Here is a 20279-nt window from a genome sequence, read left to right as displayed (position 1 = left end):
TACCTTTACTGATCTCACAGGAATCTGAAAAATTTTATTCGCGAAGGTATAAAACTGTGTGACACAAGACAAAGTTATAATCATGATTTAAAAACAGTGTCTTTGAAGTGGATTTACAGACAAGCTGAAGCAAAACAAAATCTTAATTCAATCATAAAGCCAAAACAATTTTGTAAAAGAGAGTTAAAATCAGGAAAAGAGAGTTAAAATCAGGAAAAAGATGCAAAATACAAAATGTAAATAAATCCCTGAATATCATTTTTTGCATTATCCAAATCATGAAACTTATTCATTCCAGTCTATCCTTATTTGATGTCTGCAGTACCTCAAATGTTTTATCCGTTTTCCAAATAATTCACCAAAAGAAACCATTTGAACTTTTTTATAGTATATCGTCAAATTTTCACACTTACAAATGTAACTAATGCGTCTGAAATGGAGACGCAGCAGTGTAAAGCCTTTGATTCTATTTTACTTCTCCACAAAATCATTGCTCAGAATTTCCTGCAACCACCAGGTGGTGGTGAAGAGTCTTTTTCTCTCACATACACACAGTAGCTAAAATAAGTATTAAACATGTCACCAATTTTCTAAGTTAATGTATTTCTAAAGGTGTTACTGACATGAAGCTCTAACCAGAAATCATTAATAACTCATCAAATCCAAAAATACTAAGAAATCAAGACGAACATGTCCATAAATTATGTGTAAAAATGAGAAATGACACAGAGGGAAAACGCATGAAGAAAGGGAAGTGCAAAAGGGCATGGAAAGAAGAATATCTATCAGTATTTTTAAAGCAGTTCTGACACTTAGTGCAAATTAATATCAGTTGCTTCAGTCCCAACTGATGGCCTCTGAAAAGGTGTCTCATTACCAATGTGTCACACAAGAAACATCTCGTGATGGGTAAAACAAATGAGCTCTCACAAGACCTCGGCAACCTTGTAGGCCGTGTCAGTGCTTCAAGGATGAGCAGGTTACACATCTGATTCTCATATGTTAAACGATAAAATATGTGAATATATTAGAAATAATACTGCTCTGCTTGTTGGATTCATTTACAACACTTGTTTACTTTCCATCAAATCTTTATTTACGGTTGTGCTCTGTTGCTACTCATGTTTTAAATCTCTTCTTACATCTTAAGATCTGGGCAATTTTTGAGGGTCATCTCCTGTGAGAGTGGTCAATGTTTCTGATGGAGATTTGTCTCTTGTAGGATGTTTTTAAGGATTTTCTTGTGTCTTACTGCCTTTTTCCACTTACAGCACACTCAAGTGAAACGCCAGCGCTCTCCAAGTGCAGACATTCTTCCCCAGAAAAGGAGAAAAACCAAGGTTGTCTGTCTCTTCTAGACTTTCTGCTGTGGTGCTAAATTAATAACAAATAGATGATAGATATATGTCTTCCACCCCTCAGGCCTCCACCTCGGATGCAGACGACATGCTCACAAGACCATCAGCCACCATCCCTGATGCTGAGCTGCCTCCGGTCTCAAATACAGCCCCCAACCTCCAACCTTCTACTGTTGCACCTCGGCCAGACAGCCCTCTAAAGATCCACAACCGCTCAGTAGAAGAGTACCAGCAGGTGTACCATGAAGTGGTCGATGATATGCTGAGGTCAGTGTGGATCAAACCTCTGTTGCCCCCCACCCCCAACCCCCACCGTGCCCGACAAAAGAAATGGCTTAAAACTTTCTGTTTCTTCTGTTCCTCACAGAGACGAGAACGGACAGCTCCGTCCATACAGTTTGGAGCTGGGACACCTCATAAAGAAGAAGCTATGGGAGAGACTGAACCGTCCCACAATGATTATGTCTACTGATGAAGACGGCCGCCTTCACGTGGACGTGACTTACGGAGTTGAAGAGTGTCCTCCTGAATTTAATGTGGATACTACGGAAGAACCCGAGTGCTGAGCTGAACAGCTCAGAGAAACAGTGAAAGAAATGAGAACAGTTACTGAGTCTGTGTAAATAAGCTTTAAATAATCTCTAAATAAAACTTTTAAATGAATTCAATAGTGACAAAATCACCTGCAGGACACAAATTGCTGACGCACCACCCTTTCAGCTCCACCTTCACACTTTGCATTCACTGTAAGACTGTCTGCCCACTCGGATAAACTCCTCGTGCTCCTACTACAGCCTCCATCCTCTTCTAGAAGTTCTTGCAAAAAATTTAAAAAAAAATACTAAATGTAACCAGAGTAAAGCAATCTCTCTCGCTTCTTATCTCAGACAGAGCTCTCGTAAAGCTTCTCACCTGTCAATTCATCTGTGCATCCAGCCTTTACATTACTCCCAAAATGTTACCACAGTTGGCTATCGCAGTCAATGAAAACTGTGCTTATGGTCAACCTCATAAAAACTGTAGTTGTGGTCATCATACAGGTGTGTCCCTCTACCCTTAACAATGACTTAAGCTGTGCAAGCTGAGACGTCAGCAGGTATTTTCTGTTGAAAAGTTATATATGTATATATATATGAGCAGGGCCAGGGCCCACATCTCACTAAGATCAATATCATCATCTCGCTAATCACTACAATCAACTAAAAAAAAAAACATCTCACAGGGTGTCAAAGGGTTTTCAGAAGTGATTGAAAAACAGGCAGAGAAGAGGCCTGTCTAATCTCTAAAGGCAGATTGGTTCCACAGTTTTGTTTAAGAACAAGCTGGATTTTTCTTGGAACTGTGACACAAGTTTGTACTTTGAATAGAACATTTTATATATGTTTTTAATATGCAATGATTCAAAGCATTTTAATAGATCCACTCCTCTCTTTATTCTTTTTAGGTGTAACAACTGCAGCTGAGTGGTCATTGCTGCGCACGGCTCCTGGGCCCTGGGCAGAGTTGGAGTTTGAAAACATCGTCCTCACCGTACCGTCAGATGCTGTTTGGGGTCTAGAGCACCCAGACAAGGTGGCCACTCTCTGGGATGAAATCATGAGGGCCATTGCAGATCTGGCTGCCAAACAACACAAATTTCCTCGCAAGGAGCGCTTTGTGACAGATGTGCAGATTTCTGCTGGTAAGTGCACTTTACACCAGTTAGCCATCGCCAATAAGCAGAGCAAGAAGGCTGTCGTGATAGACCAAGCTATACCAAATGAATGCAACATCAGGAACACCGTAAGAAATGTACATAAAAATTACAGTAAATAACTGCGAAATGGCAACGGTAAATGACCATTAAATCCAAAAAAGTAGATAATTGTAATATTTATGTTGAATCACTGTAAATTGAAAAATGGTAAATTGCTTTAATTTTTGCACTGCTAAAATGTTTAAAGTACATTAATGTACAGTAATATGGCCCATTGTCTTTGAAAACAACAAGAAAAATTTCTAACATTATTTACAATTAATCACCCTATAATTTACGTAATAATTCTGTATGAATAACAGTCTTTTCTGCTATAATCATTTGAATTTACAATCTACAACTGTATATTAATCACCAAAAACATACCGTACTTTTAACTGTACCAAAAAGTCAAAACATTGTTAGAATTATTGTGAAAACTACGGTAAAAAAAAAAAAAAATTAAGAAGCTCAAGCTGCTTAATAAAACAGTATATCTTAGTAGTAAATATGGTCAGTTACTGCAAATAAAAAATATGTATATACTTTTTAGCTACAGTCTCTCCTAGTATAAAACACAAGTATTGACAATGAAAACTAAAATTCTGGCATAATTAATGGCAAAAGGACATCTGCTACAGTGGCCCCTAGAGACAAAGCACATGAAAACTCCAAAGCACGTACAAACTCCAAAACACGTACAAATTCCGAAGCACGTACAAATTCTGAAGCACATACAAACCGCAAAGCACGTACAAACTCCAAAACACGTACAAATTCCGAAGCACGTACAAATTCTGAAGCACGTACAAACTCAAAAACAAAACTCCGAAGCACGTATAAATTCCGAAGCACGTACAAATTCTGAAGCACGTACAAATTGCAAAGCACGTACAAACTCCAAAACACGTACAAATTCCAAAGCACGTACAAACTCCAAAACACGTACAAATTCCGAAGCATGTACAAATTATGAAGCACGTACAAACTGCAAAGCACGTACAAACTCCAAAACACGTACAAATTCCAAAGCACGTACAAACTCCAAAACACGTACAAATTCCGAAGCATGTACAAATTATGAAGCACGTACAAACTGCAAAGCACGTACAAACTCAAAAACAAAACTCCGAAGCACGTATAAATTCCGAAGCACGTACAAACTCCAAAACACGTACAAACTCCAAAACACATACAAATTCCAAAGCACGTACAAACTCCAAAACACGTACAAATTCCGAAGCATGTACAAATTATGAAGCACGTACAAACTGCAAAGCACGTACAAATTCTAAAGCACGTACTTTGCAGTTTGGATGTGTTTTTGAGTTTGTACGGGCTTTGGAGTTTGGAGAAGCACGTACAAACTCAAAAACATGTACAAACTCCGAAGCACGTACAAATTCTGAAGCACGTACAAACTCCAAAGCACGTACAAACTCAAAAACACGTACAAATTCCAAAGCACGTACAAATTCCGAAGCACGTACAAATTCTGAAGAACGTACAAACTGCAAAGCACGTACAAACTCCAAAACACGTACAAATTCCAAAGCACGTACAAATTCCGAAGCACGTACAAATTCTGAAGCACGTACAAACTGCAAAGCACGTACAAACTCCAAAACACGTACAAATTCTGAAGCACGTACAAACTCCAAAACACGTACAAATTCCAAAGCACGTACAAATTCTGAAGCACGTACAAACTGCAAAGCATGTACAAACTCCAAAACACGTACAAACTCCGAAGCACGTATAAATTCCGAAGCACGTACAGACTCCAAAACACGTACAAACTCCAAAACACATACAAATTCCAAAGCACGTACAAACTCCAAAACACGTACAAATTCCGAAGCATGTACAAATTATGAAGCACGTACAAACTGCAAAGCACGTACAAATTCTAAAGCACGTACTTTGCAGTTTGGATGTGTTTTTGAGTTTGTACGTGCTTTGGAGTTTGGAGAAGCACGTACAAACTCAAAAACATGTACAAACTCCGAAGCACGTACAAATTCTGAAGCACGTACAAACTCCAAAGCACGTACAAACTCAAAAACACGTACAAATTCCAAAGCACGTACAAATTCCGAAGCACGTACAAATTCTGAAGAACGTACAAACTGCAAAGCACGTACAAACTCCAAAACACGTACAAATTCCAAAGCACGTACAAATTCCGAAGCACGTACAAATTCTGAAGCACGTACAAACTGCAAAGCACGTACAAACTCCAAAACACGTACAAATTCTGAAGCACGTACAAACTCCAAAACACGTACAAATTCCAAAGCACGTACAAATTCTGAAGCACGTACAAACTGCAAAGCATGTACAAACTCCAAAACACGTACAAACTCCGAAGCACGTATAAATTCTGAAGCACGTACAAATTGCAAAGCACGTACAAACTCAAAAACACGTACAAACTCCGAAGCACGTACAAATTCTGAAGCACGTACAAATTGCAAAGCACGTACAAACTCAAAAACAAAACTCCGAAGCACGTATAAATTCCGAAGCACGTACAAATTCTGAAGCACATACAAATTGCAAAGCACGTACAAACTCCAAAACACGTACAAATTCCGAAGACGTACAAATTCTGAAGCACGTACAAACTGCAAAGCACGTACAAACTCCAAAACACATACAAATTCCAAAGCACGTACAAACTCCAAAACACGTACAACTTCCGAAGCATGTACAAATTATGAAGCACGTACAAACTGCAAAGCACGTACAAACTCCAAAACACGTACAAATTCTGAAGCACGTACAAACTCCAAAACACGTACAAACTCCAAAACACGTACAAATTCCGAAGACGTACAAATTCTGAAGCACGTACAAACTGCAAAGCATGTACAAACTCCAAAACACGTACAAACTCCGAAGCACGTATAAATTCCGAAGCACGTACAAATTGCAAAGCACGTAAAACTCAAAAACACGTACAAACTCTGAAGCGCGTACAAATTCTGAAAGCACGTACAAATTGCAAAGCACGTACAAACTCAAAAACAAAACTCCGAAGCACGTATAAATTGCGAAGCACGTACAAATTCTGAAGCACGTACAAATTGCAAAGCACGTACAAACTCAAAAACAAAACTCCGAAGCACGTTTAACCCTTGTGCTCCCCTTCGGGGCAGCCCCAGACCCCGGGGGTCCCAGAGTACCCCACCCTCAGTAGAGACAGGTGAATGAAAATGTAAAAAAAAAAACAGAACGATCATTTGGGGTCGAACAGTGCCCCAGAGCGATTCTAACCCTTGTGCTCCCCTTCGGGGCAGCCCCAGACCCCGGGGGTCCCAGAGTACCCCACCCTCAGTAGAGACAGCTGAATGAAAATGTAAAAAAAAAAAACAGAACGATCATTTGGGGTCGAACAGTGCCCCAGAGCGATTCTAACCCTTCTGCTCCCCTTCGGGGCAGCCCCAGACCCCGGGGGTCCCAGAGTACCCCACCCTCAGTAGAGACAGCTGAATGAAAATGTAAAAAAAAAACCAGAACGATCATTTGGGGTCGAAGAGTGCCCCAGAGCGATTCTAATGGGTTCGTCAGGGGATCGGGAAAGAAAACGTAGCACTTAGGGACCACGCACAGAAGCTGCTGCGGCAGCATGGGGGTCATTGATACCCCAGTACATGAAAATGAAGCATAATCACAATAATGATAATAATCATAATAATAATAATAAGAAGAAGAAGAAGAAGAATACAACACACAGACGCTTCTGAGTTTTATTTTATTATGTGTGCCTATGCCAAGAGGCACACATATTACTATTCGTCGGATTTATTATTATGTGTGCCTATGCCAAGAGGCACACATATTACTATTCCTCGGATTTATTATTATTATGTGTGCCTATGCCAAGAGGCACACATATTACTATTCCTCGGATTTATTATTATTATTATTATTATTATTATTCTCCAGTTTCCGCCTATTATTATTATTCTCCAGTTTCCGCCTGAAATTTTGCAGCGAATCTCGCCTCGCAGTTTTGAGACAAGCTTCATATATGTTACCTCATTTTGTGCGGCCGGATCTGGAATGGTGTGCTATGACTTTTGGTGTTTATGAATTTTATAGTTTTTTAAATATTAATATTTAGTGAAAATTTTCCCGCGCTCCTCTGCCAAACAGTTTTGACATTAGGGTTACATATGTTAGATCATTTTGTGCGGCTGGAGCTGGACTATTATGTTATGACTTTTGGTGTTTATAACGTTTATAGTTTTTTAAATATTAATATTTTAGTGCAAATTTAGGCCAATTCATCTTTTGGCGCCAAATAAACAGACTTCATTTGTGGTGTCTTGGCTCTCTCTAGTGGTATACCGGGAGTAGTACAGCCGAAAAGATTTATCCTTGTGTTGAAAACTCCATATCCCACAATTCATAGCACGCCTCTACAGAGTGAACAATGGCGGCCACCACTTCGTTTTATATGTCTTTTATTCGTGTTTCTAGGTCACAAAATAAGCTTTTAAGATATTTTCAGGCGAGAATGTAGGTGTGTAAACTTCAAATATCTGCTTGTTTTATCAAGACATCCCATATTTAGCGACAGTGCTCTGACTACGTCAGTCCTGCCTGACAGCTAGCCGGCTACCTAGCTAGCTGCCGCACTTGGCTGCAAATGGATAGCGAGGGGACTCTCTCTGTCGTTTCACCTCCCCGGTCTCTCGCAAATGCTCGCATAGAATCGGAGTTACAGCTGGATGTGGAAAAAATAACTGAGTTGTTTGGTGGTGCTATAACGCGGAGCTACAACAGTGGGCAGCTATCCACCGGTGTATGACAGAAAGGATATGCCGCGAATGAGACATACGAGGCAGGCGACCGGTGTTTGCTAACGCGGAGGTCAATCGTGGATCAGGGAAAGCGAAGGCAGGAGCGTGAGGTGAACTGAATTTCAGGTAAGAAGTTATGAACTGCACTCTATTTCGGTCAGATATAAACCGAGTTTAGGTGGAGTTTATTTTCGTTGTGCTGACTTTTTCAATCACTTACAATAACTCGTACTGCGTTCTAGCTAGCACGACGGAGTTTCTATACAGCTGTGTGCGCATGTTGAACTTTATGACAGCCTCCCCTGTCATTCTCTCGCCTGTTGAAACTTCAGTCATGAAACTGATCAATGATCGGCGTTTCTCTCTTGTTTGTTTATCGCGCAAAACAACAGCAGCACGTTTAAGCTTGTTCAGCTGTTGTTAGAATTCATTTGCTTTTAATTTCTGGTATCAGCTGATGTTTGCTGGAGCCACAGCTGTAAAAACGGCAGATGTCCTTACTGAATCATCAGAGCTGAACTGGTGATGGAGAAACAGGTTTACTCTTTAGGTGACATGAATAAGTTGAAGGGAAGTTATGAACTATTTTTGAGAGACAAATACAGGGAGTGCAGAATTATTAGGCAAGTTGTATTTTTGAGGAATAATTTTATTATTGAACAACAACCATGTTCTCAATGAACCCAAAAAACTCATTAATATCAAAGCTGAAAGTTTTTGGAAGTAGTTTTTAGTTTTAGCTATTTTAGGGGGATATCTGTGTGTGCAGGTGACTATTACTGTGCATAATTATTAGGCAACTTAACAAAAAACAAATATATACCCATTTCAATTATTTATTTTTACCAGTGAAACCAATATAACATCTCCACATTCACAAATATACATTTCTGACATTCAAAAACAAAACAAAAACAAATCAGCGACCAATATAGCCACCTTTCTTTGCAAGGACACTCAAAAGCCTGCCATCCATGGATTCTGTCAGTGTTTTGATCTGTTCACCATCAACATTGCGTGCAGCAGCAACCACAGCCTCCCAGACACTGTTCAGAGAGGTGTACTGTTTTCCCTCCTTGTAAATCTCACATTTGATGATGGACCACAGGTTCTCAATGGGGTTCAGATCAGGTGAACAAGGAGGCCATGTCATTAGTTTTTCTTCTTTTATACCCTTTCTTGCCAGCCACGCTGTGGAGTACTTGGACGCGTGTGATGGAGCATTGTCCTGCATGAAAATCATGTTTTTCTTGAAGGATGCAGACTTCTTCCTGTACCACTGCTTGAAGAAGGTGTCTTCCAGAAACTGGCAGTAGGACTGGGAGTTGAGCTTGACTCCATCCTCAACCCGAAAAGGCCCCACAAGCTCATCTTTGATGATACCAGCCCAAACCAGTACTCCACCTCCACCTTGCTGGCGTCTGAGTGGGACTGGAGCTCTCTGCCCTTTACCAATCCAGCCACGGGCCCATCCATCTGGCCCATCAAGACTCACTCTCATTTCATCAGTTCATAAAACCTTAGAAAAATCAGTCTTGAGATATTTCTTGGCCCAGTCTTGACGTTTCAGCTTGTGTGTCTTGTTCAGTGGTGGTCGTCTTTCAGCCTTTCTTACCTTGGCCATGTCTCTGAGTATTGCACACCTTGTGCTTTTGGGCACTCCAGTGATGTTGCAGCTCTGAAATATGGCCAAACTGGTGGCAAGTGGCATCTTGGCAGCTGCACGCTTGACTTTTCTCAGTTCATGGGCAGTTATTTTGCGCCTTGGTTTTTCCACACGCTTCTTGCGACCCTGTTGACTATTTTGAATGAAACGCTTGATTGTTCGATGATCACGCTTCAGAAGCTTTGCAATTTTAAGACTGCTGCATCCCTCTGCAAGATATCTCACTATTTTTGACTTTTCTGAGCCTGTCAAGTCCTTCTTTTGACCCATTTTGCCAAAGGAAAGGAAGTTGCCTAATAATTATGCACACCTGATATAGGGTGTTGGTGTCATTAGACCACACCCCTTCTCATTACAGAGATGCACATCACCTAATATGCTTAATTGGTAGTAGGCTTTCCAGCCTATACAGCTTGGAGTAAGACAACATGCATGAAGAGGATGATGTGGACAAAATACTCATTTGCCTAATAATTCTGCACTCCCTGTATTGTAGTTAATTCGACGCTGAAATCTGCACAGCGTTCGGGCTCCGCATATGTGTATTCATTAAAATGCCGTCTAAATTGCACACGGCCGGATCGGTGGTTATTTTTGGATTCCTCCTCAATATTTTTGAACCTTAACACCTGCAAGTAGACAAACCGGTGTTTTTAGAACTTAGGACTTGTTATTTCTTCTTTGACATTCACACGGCTGGACCGTCACCATGAGCAGCTTCTCTGACCTTACTTCCTAAAACAGGAAGTGACTTCTTCTCTTACCTTAAACTTACAAAATTAACCAAATATTTTCCTTATTATTAGTATTATTATTTTCCTCCGAAAACGTTAGAGCACTTATGCAAATATGTGATGTCTTGATAAATCGAGCAGATATTTTGAAATTTTGAAAATATCTTTAAAAAATTTTTTTTGTGACCCAGAAAGATTAATATTTCAAACTCCGCCACTCTGTGTTCCTCCGCCACTGCCTTGTTTGAGTTTTGGACGAAATGGATTCTGGGATATTGCATTTCATCATTTCGAGCTGATTGGAGACCAGAACAGCCAATCATATTTTTTTGCATCCAATTCTGTGATTGGCTGGTTTTGTGGCACAAATATAACGGTGTAGAGAAAGAGTTGAGCACTCACGGGCAGAAATGTTGAGAGCGCGAGCAACACATTACAAGCAAGCGCAAGTGCAAAAACTGAGCGAGAGGGGCTGCTATTGTGTGTGTGTGTGTGTGGATAATAGCAAACATTGAAATACAGCTGATATTTGGACAGCACACATGATGGAAAGGAGGATTTCAGTTGATGTGCACATGAATGATTTGTGTTTCCTCTGCAGGTAGAAAGTGTGTGTGAGCTGAATTGAGCAGCATGGATCAGTGTGAGGACAGAGAGGAGGGAGTCCCTCCCTCTAAAAGCACTCTGTGTGGGGAACATGAGAGCCAGACCAAAGCTCAGAGGTGAGATGACCATCTCTAACTGTCCATGACTCTTCTCCATGTCACAGCTCAGCACTCACATCACTGCTCCATCATTATTCACAGGAACCCACCTGGACCTCCACCCAGCTCTGTGTCCTTACAGAGTGATGCGTCTGCAGGTCGCCTCATTGATTTTAAAGTCTCTGCTGCAGAGAGGTGAGCTGTTAGTAGCATGAACTGATGTCAGTTTGGTGTCTGATTTAAATGATTTTTCTGCTTCCTGGTTTCTAAAATGGATCTCTGTAGGAGAGCAGTGTCTTAAAGGACACACAGGCTCAGCTGTAACTGTCACTTTATCTGGTTTAAGACACATTTGAACAGAATTGGCTGTTTTTAACTATTTATTTTAATCAGAAATGGAAATTTAGAGCTCACACATCTGGATCCTAAACTATTATAGAAACAGCTGCTAGCAGTGGGTAGTTTGACTTTAACCTTGAGGCTAAGCTAACAGCGTGCCAGCTGTGCTCTGTGAGGATGATACGCTGCTCTAGAAAGCAAATAAAAGGTTTGCAGACCTTAAAGAGGATATCACTCTTATCAGTGGAAGATGTGAGGTTCATAGATGGGACACACACAGTCTAAAACATTGGCTCGCTCAGCGCAGCCCTCCAGGACACAGCTGTTTGGCTTCCTTCCACCTGTCCTCGTCCTCATCCTCCTCCGGCTCCACACCTACACATCAGTGGTCCTGGGCTGAAGTGAGGGACTCAGTTAGAGCTGTTTCTGAACCACGGCACAGGGAATTTTAGCAGACTCCTTAGCCTCAGCACCTGGCTCCAGAATACAGAGCTGCTAACATAGGTTTTATTGACACTTGTAAAATCATTTGTTTGTAAAATCATTCCTCTCTTTTCTAAACCCACAGAGTCCATCCCAACTGGTTAGGGAGCCAAATAATACGTGATGCAAAGATATTAGTGTCTCTGACCACAAATGTATTCTGTTTTATGTCCAAACAACCTGCTAGGAACAAGCCAAAACCTACATGCACACATACTTTTAACACCTCCAATGCAGTCAACCTAACAGCGACTCTCCAGAAACGCTGTCACTTGGACTCCTTTAGCATAGTAACTGTGGAGGCTCTTACAGAGGTGATTTATTCAGTGAAGCTCTTTTTCTGAGCCCCTGAGATCCCGCTGTTAGATTTCAGGAAGTTTATGAATCTCCACATTCTGTTTGTAATTAATTTCTCACTTCTAACTGGTTCTGTCCCTGTTTATTTTGAAAATCAATCAATAATATGAATAACAATAAAATGGATGAATTTGAATTTGGCCTAATAACACTGAGATATTAGAACTGACTGGATCAGAGTTACTACTGCAGCCAAAGAAACTTATAATATTTTGGTGAGAATTTGGAGGTCATACAAAGGAACCAGCAACACTCACCACTGCTGGTACATGATGATGCTGACTGGTAAAGCAGTTTTGGCATGAAGGCCACCCTTTAGTTTTGTTATTTTAGGGTCAGGCTCCAGGTCCATGCTCACACTTTCACCTAGTGGTCTTATCAGAAGTCATTTTACCATAAAGTGACATCAACACACAATTATAAATAATATTCCAAACATTTAACTGAAGACTCATGTATCTCAAATGTATTCTTAATAATAATATTTAATAGTAGTTACATAACAATGTAACTACACATCTGATCAACACAGCTTGTAGCTTTTGTGATTGGCCTGTTCACCAGGTGATTCCTGTTGTGCATTTTCAACTCCCCTTTTCCTTGGGTTTTTGACTTTATCAGTTAAGAGAACTACAATCATCTCCTCAGTTTAAGAAATAATAATCATAACATCAATATAGGGACTTGCAAATGTCAGAAACCTACTGGAGGGAGATTGCTGAAATTGTCAGAATGGAAGTGAATGTACAAAGTTGAAAAACTAGAGGGACAACTATGTTTGTCCCTGGTAAAAAAGTACATAAAAATAACCACAAGAAAGGTGAAGACCTATGATGGATAAAATCACAGCATTTCACTTTCTTTTAGCTGACTCCGCATATTAAATGTTGGAACATAACCACACGATAATTACCATGTAATACGCCAAAACACATAAATACAGGCAATAACATTGTCCGATTATTAAGGTTGTTTCATCTGCTAGAATGTTTTGAAGAGCCTAAGTCAAAATCAGGTTTACAGGCCCTTTGATGTCCCCGTCCAGCTCTCCTGGAGTAACTGGCTGTCTCCTGGAATCTCCTCCAGGCTCTTGAGTCTGTCACAGCAAACTGCCTGGCAATAGCACATATTGATGGGCTATACTGGATGAGTTGGACTACATGTGCAACCTCTTTAGCATTCAGGTATCACCTCATGATATTATTAGTGACACCAAATGCAAAGCTGGTGATGAAATAGGTTAGTTTTTCTTCCTACTGAGTTTGTTTTGTGAGACTCGTCCCTTAAATTGTCCTCTGACCTTCGTTACATTTTCCCTTACATGACCCCTCAAGGAGTCTCTAAAAGCATTATTTTCATAATGTGGTTGCAGTTAGAACATTTATCTCTCAGAGATGAAAATCATAATATCATAAAATTAAAAAAGCATAATCTGGAAAAATAAATGTTAAATCTTGGTCTTCATAATAAACTAAAATGTTTAATCAGATATCACTGGTAGTAGAGTAAATGTGTTTGTGGCAGCTGGGTGATCCCCAGGGCTCTCTGCTCTTCTCTGAGTGGGTGCCGCTATTGTCCCTGTGGTGGTCATCCTAGGGCTCTCGTGCTCTAGGGGGCCTCTGGATGTCTGGGGCCCAGGTCTCCTCCATGCCTGCTATATGTCCTGGGGTTGGGGGGGCAGGGCTATGGCTCCCTGAATACACTATTAGACACTTACTTGGAGAAACCTTATGAATACAAGTGTGCTCTCACACACAGGTGTACAAAGAGGTACTCAGACACACACAATTTTGGGTCAATTGCTGCCTCTAAAAATATTTATTATTGGCACTGTCTGCTGTTCAGTAACATTTTAATATGTATTATTTATGCATGTGTTGGTTGTTGCTGTGGTTTCTCTGGTTTGTCTTTTTCTTTCCAGCAGGTGTTGAAGCAGATTCTGTGTTTTTTCTCTCCTCTCCTTCTGTTAACTCTCTCCCCAACTTCTCTGTTTTTCTTCTTTTTCTTTTCCATCCCATTTCCAACCCATTCCATTCCATGTTGTTCGTTGTAGTTGTAATAACTCAAAATAAAAAATCATAATTAAGGTCTAATAACATATGACTATCAAGTGGACTGTTATGACAAATGGTGTAAAATTTTAATTTGGAAAGTAAATCTGCTGGGCATTTTTTGGCCTTCACACAGCAATTCTGATTGCTACACTGCTGGACAGGAACAAAAAATAAAAGCTGGACACTGGATACTAGAAACTCTCCTGGAAATAAATCCATATTTGTTGGCACAAGTGGTGACATGACAGTAAAACACATTGTCAGTTCAAGAGATAAGGCTCAAGCTACAAACAGACCACAATTAGATGACATTTTCAGAATCTGAGATATAATTTAAATCTTAACTTTGAGCTTGGATACTCAAGAGAACACTGAAGTAATTCACCCTATATCAAAATTCGCAGTGGGATCAGTGTAACTGGTAAATTTCTACAAAAACAGGGAGTCATCTATATCCTTATCTTTGTCAAATAATCACTGACTGGATCTTTATCCTGTGTTGATCTAATCCTTCATGGTTCCTCCACAGAGTGGACCAGCAGAGCTCAGAGGTTCCCAGTGGTCAGTCTGCCCAGCAGCATCAAACACAGCTGGACTCCATATTTATGGTCTGTACATGTACAACAACTACTGTTACATCTATTCTGTTCACAGTCATCTCCATGCTGCTCTTTGTAGACCAGTGGATTGTCAGTGTGTCCAACATGGATCACTGTCAGGGAATGTGGGGAAATAAGACCAAAACGCAGGACTCTTCAATGCAGGCAGTGCACTTATTTACAGTGTGGTGAATTATACACAACAATAAATCCCTGTGCGTCCCCGACTCCCACTCTGTGTCTTCTCCAAGTGTCTGTGCTCTGTGTGTCCGCTCTCTAGTGCCCATGTACTCCGTACCTGCTGCCCTCTCGTTTCCGCACTCCTGCTGGGAAATCACAGAGGCAGCCAATAGTACAATTGACTTCACTGTGGTAAGCTCACACTCACAAACTCACTAGCTGGAGAACTGACGGGAAGTGTCACGCAATGATCCAGTGCTGACTGGAGCTCAGCCACCCTTCTAAATAGGGTGCTCAAGACGAGGCCATCAGCTCAGGCTTGAGATGGCTGACGAGCAGCAGGTGTGGCAGCCTTTAATGCGGGAATGCTTCCAGGGTCGTGCCTCCTCGGTGACCCAAAACATCCGGGACCATGACCGAACATAAACACACAAACATACACAGGGAGACAGGAAAACAAGGAGAGAACACCACCAAAACAAAGCACATGGAAAAATAAACAAATACAGAAATACATGTGCCCTAGGTCCCTAGACCCAGGCCCTGACATTCAGTCTGATTGGGTCATTCATAAAGTATTCTTTTCCAGCTACTGGAGGACAACATCATCACTTTTGTGAAGAATGAGCTGAAGAAGATCCAGAAGGTTCTGAGTCCAGATTACCCAGAATGCTTAGAGAGTCATAGGGAGGAAGATGAGCAGAGGAGCAGCAGCAGAGAGGCATTTGTGAAGATCACACTGAACTTTCTGAGGAGAATGAAGCAGGAGGAGCTGGCTGACCGTCTGCAGAGCAGTAAGAGGATTTATCTAAAGATTTTAGCAGCTGGATAGATGGAACATTTAGTAACATCTCAAATATATACAGTTTTAAGTGAATCGAAGCTGACATATTTCATTGATATGCTGTGTCCTTTGTTCCTTTAGGATCTCCCATTGGAGTTTTTCAACAGCATCTCAAGTCTGTCTTGAAGAAGAAGTTCCAGTGTGTGTTTGAGGGGATCGCTAAAGCAGGAAACCCAACCCTTCTCAATCAGATCTACACAGAGCTCTACATCACAGAGGGAGGGACTGCAGAGGTCAATGATGAACATGAGGTCAGACAGATTGAAACAGCATCCAGGAAACCACACAGACCAGAAACAACAATCAGACAAGAAGATCTCTTTAAAGACTCACCTGGAAGAAATAAACCAATCAGAACAGTGCTGACAAAGGGAGTGGCTGGCATTGGGAAAACAGTCTTAACACAGAAATACACCCTGGACTGGGCTGAAGACAAAGCCAACCAGGACATCCAGTTCATATTTCCATTCACTTTCAGAGAGCTGAATGTGCTGAAAGAGAAAAAGTTCAGCTTGGTGGAACTTGTTCATCACTTCTTTACTGAAACCAAAGAAGCAGGAATCTGCAGCTTTGAAGACTTCCAGGTTGTGTTCATCTTTGATGGTCTGGATGAGTGTCGACTTCCTCTGGACTTCCACAAAACTACAATCCTAACTGACCCTAGAAAGTCCACCTCAGTGGATGTGCTGCTGATAAACCTCATCAGGGGGAACCTGCTTCCCTCTGCTCGCCTCTGGATAACCACACGACCTGCAGCAGCCAATCAGATCCCTCCTACTTGTGTTGGCATCGTGACAGAGATCAGAGGGTTCACTGATTCACAGAAAAAAAAGTACTTTAGGAAGAGATTTAAAAAAAGCAGTCTGACCAAAAAGATCATCTCCCACATCAAGACATCACGAAGCCTCCACATCATGTGCCACATCCCAGTCTTCTGCTGGATCACTGCTACAGTTCTGGAGGATGTGCTGGAAACCAGAGAGGGAGGACAGCTGCCCAAGACCCTGACTGAGATGTACATCCACTTCCTGGTGGTTCAGGCCAAAGAGAAGAACGTCAAGTATGATGGAGGAGCTGAGACAGATCCACACTGGAGTCCAGAGAGCAGGAAGATGATTGAGTCTCTGGGAAAACTGGCTTTTGATCAACTGCAGAAAGGAAACCTGATCTTCTATGAATCAGACCTGACAGAGTGTGGCATCGATATCAGAGCAGCCTCAGTGTACTCAGGAGTGTTCACACAGATCTTTAAAGAGGAGAGAGGACTGTACCAGGACAAGGTGTTCTGCTTCATCCATCTGAGTGTTCAGGAGTTTCTGGCTGCTCTTCATGTCCACCTGACCTTCATCAACTCTGGAGTCAATCTTCTGGAAGAACATCAAACAACATCCACATTCTCTAAACTATTTAGCAAACCAAAACTACAATCTCTCCACCACAGTGCTGTGGACAAGGCCTTACAGAGTCCAAATGGACACCTAGACTTGTTCCTCCGGTTCCTCCTGGGTCTTTCATTGCAGACCAATCAGACTCTCCTTCAAGGTCTGCTGAAACAGACAGGAAGTAGCGCACCGACCAATCACGAAACAGTCCAGTACATCAAGAAGAAGCTCAGTAAGAATCTGTCTGCAGAGAAAAGCATCAATCTGTTCCACTGTCTGAATGAACTGAATGATCGTTCTCTAGTGGAGGAGATCCAACAGTCCCTGAGATCAGGACGTCTCTCCACAGATAAACTGTCTCCTGCTCAGTGGTCAGCTCTGGTCTTCATCTTACTGTCATCAGAAAAATATTTGGATGTGTTTGACCTGAGGAAATACTCTGCATCAGAGGAGGCTCTTCGGAGGATGCTGCCAGTGATCAGAGCTTCCAACAAAGCTGTGTAAGTAAATTGTGGTCATATCTTTACTTCTAAAGTGTACAAAAAAGGGATGCACGATTCAAGAAACATTTATGTTTGTAAGTGGTGTTGGCTTTTTAAACAACCTAATACTGTGCATAGCAGTATTATGTTGTTTAAAAAGCCAACGCAAGGGAGTGTCATCATTTTTCATATATTTATGCTACCAATCAGAAACAGTCCATGTTTTATCTACAGGTGATAAGTATTAATGCCTGAGAATTTGAGAAAAATAAAAACCCATGGCATGCTTTATTCACATCTAATGTACAGTGAACAGGCTAGATTTCTGTTCTCTGCTAAGTTCTTACACATTTCTCCACTATATGCTGGAATAGACTCACACACTGAGCTCAGGAGAATCATAGTTAGTGCACTTGTTTACAGTGATATGACCATAATGTGCTATATACAAAGTGTATAAGGATTAATGTTGTTCCAGGGATCCAGAGTAGAAAAAACAGGCATCCAACAATTCAACTCTCTCAGATCATGAGCCACAAGTGGTCGATTGCTGTCAGGTGTGTACAGCCAAAGGCAGGAAGACCCTGTAATGAATACAAAGACAAACAATAACAGAGAGTGAGAGAAGGGAGGGAGCAACAAGAACAGACAGAGAGGCAGAGAGAGAGAAATAAACTTTAAGAGATGGACAATAATAATCTCTCCTTTTAATTTCTCAACAACATCAGTGAACTGCTCAGTTGAATATGTCAATTTGCTTGTTTTGTGTCAAGGTCAGGCCCATACTCTGAAACTGCTCATGTTCTTTATATTTCACGTGAGTTGCTGTTGTCACATCTAAGAAAGTTCTCCTTCACTGATTCTTGGAGAAAATAAAATCTATTTTTCCACCATTCAGTATAAATTACGCTCACATTTTTCTGTGATTGGGAAACTTTAGAGCATGTCTTTATGCATGCTCAATCATCCAGGTAAGTAAATCTCCAAAAGTTGATTCTGTTCATCTGGACATAGCGTTTTGTGGGAGAAACATTTCGTCACTCATCCAAGTGACTTCTTCAGTCTCAGCTGACTGCATGTTTCCCCAATCTTATAAACAGTACATTTGCATATGAACAGAAACCAAATCTAGGTCCTCTAGGAGATATGATACTGTCAGAGCTTATTTTGCCTCCTTTTTATGTCATAAAGCCTTACAAGAAGACAGGGTAAAGGCAATTTTATTATATGTTTAGACTGCATGAATAATGTATTTGATGTATTTATGTACATATATGTATGTATTTTTGCATTAAGGTGTATTGTTGTCTTGAAAAAAAAATCTATGACCACAATGGCTAATAAAGCATTGTAATATCTGCAATGGAAACCAATTAGAAGTTCATTTAAGACTGTTTTTTTTTTCTCAATATTTGTCACTGCTCGTTAATAAGACAAAAGTAATTCCTATTGGAGTAATTGTTTAATTGATGGAATAATCAATAGAATATTTGATTGCTAAAATAATTGATAGCTGCAGTTCTAGTTCACTCACAATCTTGTCTCCAAGCCCACAAGTTTTTTCCTCTATTTTGTGACACATCCAAATTGGTCTACAATTAACGGGAGTGAAATAATAGTGGATGGAACCAAGGCCAGCAGAACGAACAATTGAACTTCTAGAAACCGTAGAAAATAATTTTTCAACAGGTTTAATATTAAAAATGATTTCATTTGATCACACTGATTTTATTTTTTTCAGACTAGCTGAATGCAACCTCTCAGAACGAAGCTGTGAGGGTCTGTCCTCAGTTCTCAGCTGCCAGTCCTCTAGTCTGAGAGAGCTGGACCTGAGTAACAACGACCTGCAAGATTTTGGCTTGAAGATTCTGTCTGCTGGAGTAAAGAGTCCACAGTGTAGATTACAAAAACTCAGGTCAGAATTCAGACTTTCAGACTTATAGTCATGTTAAATCTGATGCTGTTATAACAATATGAGAATTCTTTGTCATTTTTAACCAGGGCATGTCCTTAACTGTGCACATTAAAGGGAGATGTGATATGCAGTGTTGGGAAGGTTACTTTTAAAATGTATTCCATTACAGAATACTGAATACATGCCCCAAAATGTATTCTGTAACGTATTCCGTTACGTTACTCAATGACAGTAACGTATTCTGAATACTTTGGATTACTTAATATATTATCGTGCTTTTTACAACTACGTGAATGTACTATTGCTGTGATTTATTATTGTTACTGAAGGTCCGAACCGTAGTAAAGGGACCTCTGGCTAACACGTCGGGTTCCGTGTCGGGCTCGTAGCCGAAAAATAGCTTTACTTTGTTGTGTGGGTCAACTTTGCTTGCGAGAGACAGAGAGAGGCGTTGAAAGGCTGCTCCAACGGAACTTATTGTTTCGGAGGAAAACACGAACACAGTCGAGTCTTAATAGCTTACTTACAGCTGGGCTCGTCAGGCACTCTTTTTGGCTGCAGTGGTTATTATTATATTTACATGCTTCCAGCTCCCGTTTCTGCTTGAACTTTTCCACTCGCCTTTTTCTCCCTCCT

At 40.8% G+C, this 20279-nt stretch overlaps 1 protein-coding gene across 2 annotated transcripts; it reads left to right on the top strand.

Annotated features, from left to right (window-relative positions):
- The first annotated feature begins 918 nt into the window (after window positions 1-918).
- Window positions 919-2011, top strand: LOC102077777 (uncharacterized protein C22orf31-like). 2 transcript variants are annotated; one of them, XM_025904505.1, is made up of 4 exons: window positions 919-979; window positions 1272-1340; window positions 1423-1625; window positions 1726-2011. In XM_025904505.1, the coding sequence occupies exons 3-4, from the start codon at window positions 1447-1449 to the stop codon at window positions 1922-1924; spliced, it is 378 nt and encodes a 125-aa protein (XP_025760290.1). In that variant the 5' UTR covers window positions 919-979; window positions 1272-1340; window positions 1423-1446; the 3' UTR covers window positions 1925-2011. The 2 variants fall into 2 exon arrangements, with proteins under 2 accessions (XP_025760290.1, XP_025760289.1); XM_025904504.1 differs by lacking the exon at window positions 919-979 and having other exon boundaries at window positions 1189-1340.
- Window positions 2012-20279: the final 18268 nt, after the last annotated feature.

The sequence above is a fragment of the Oreochromis niloticus genome, unplaced genomic scaffold (assembly GCF_001858045.2).
Source record: "Oreochromis niloticus isolate F11D_XX unplaced genomic scaffold, O_niloticus_UMD_NMBU tig00002015_pilon, whole genome shotgun sequence".
Classification (NCBI taxonomy): Eukaryota; Metazoa; Chordata; class Actinopteri; order Cichliformes; family Cichlidae; genus Oreochromis; species Oreochromis niloticus.
The sequence above is the reverse complement of the archived record's forward strand: the minus strand, read 5'-3'. Positions and strand labels throughout refer to the sequence as shown.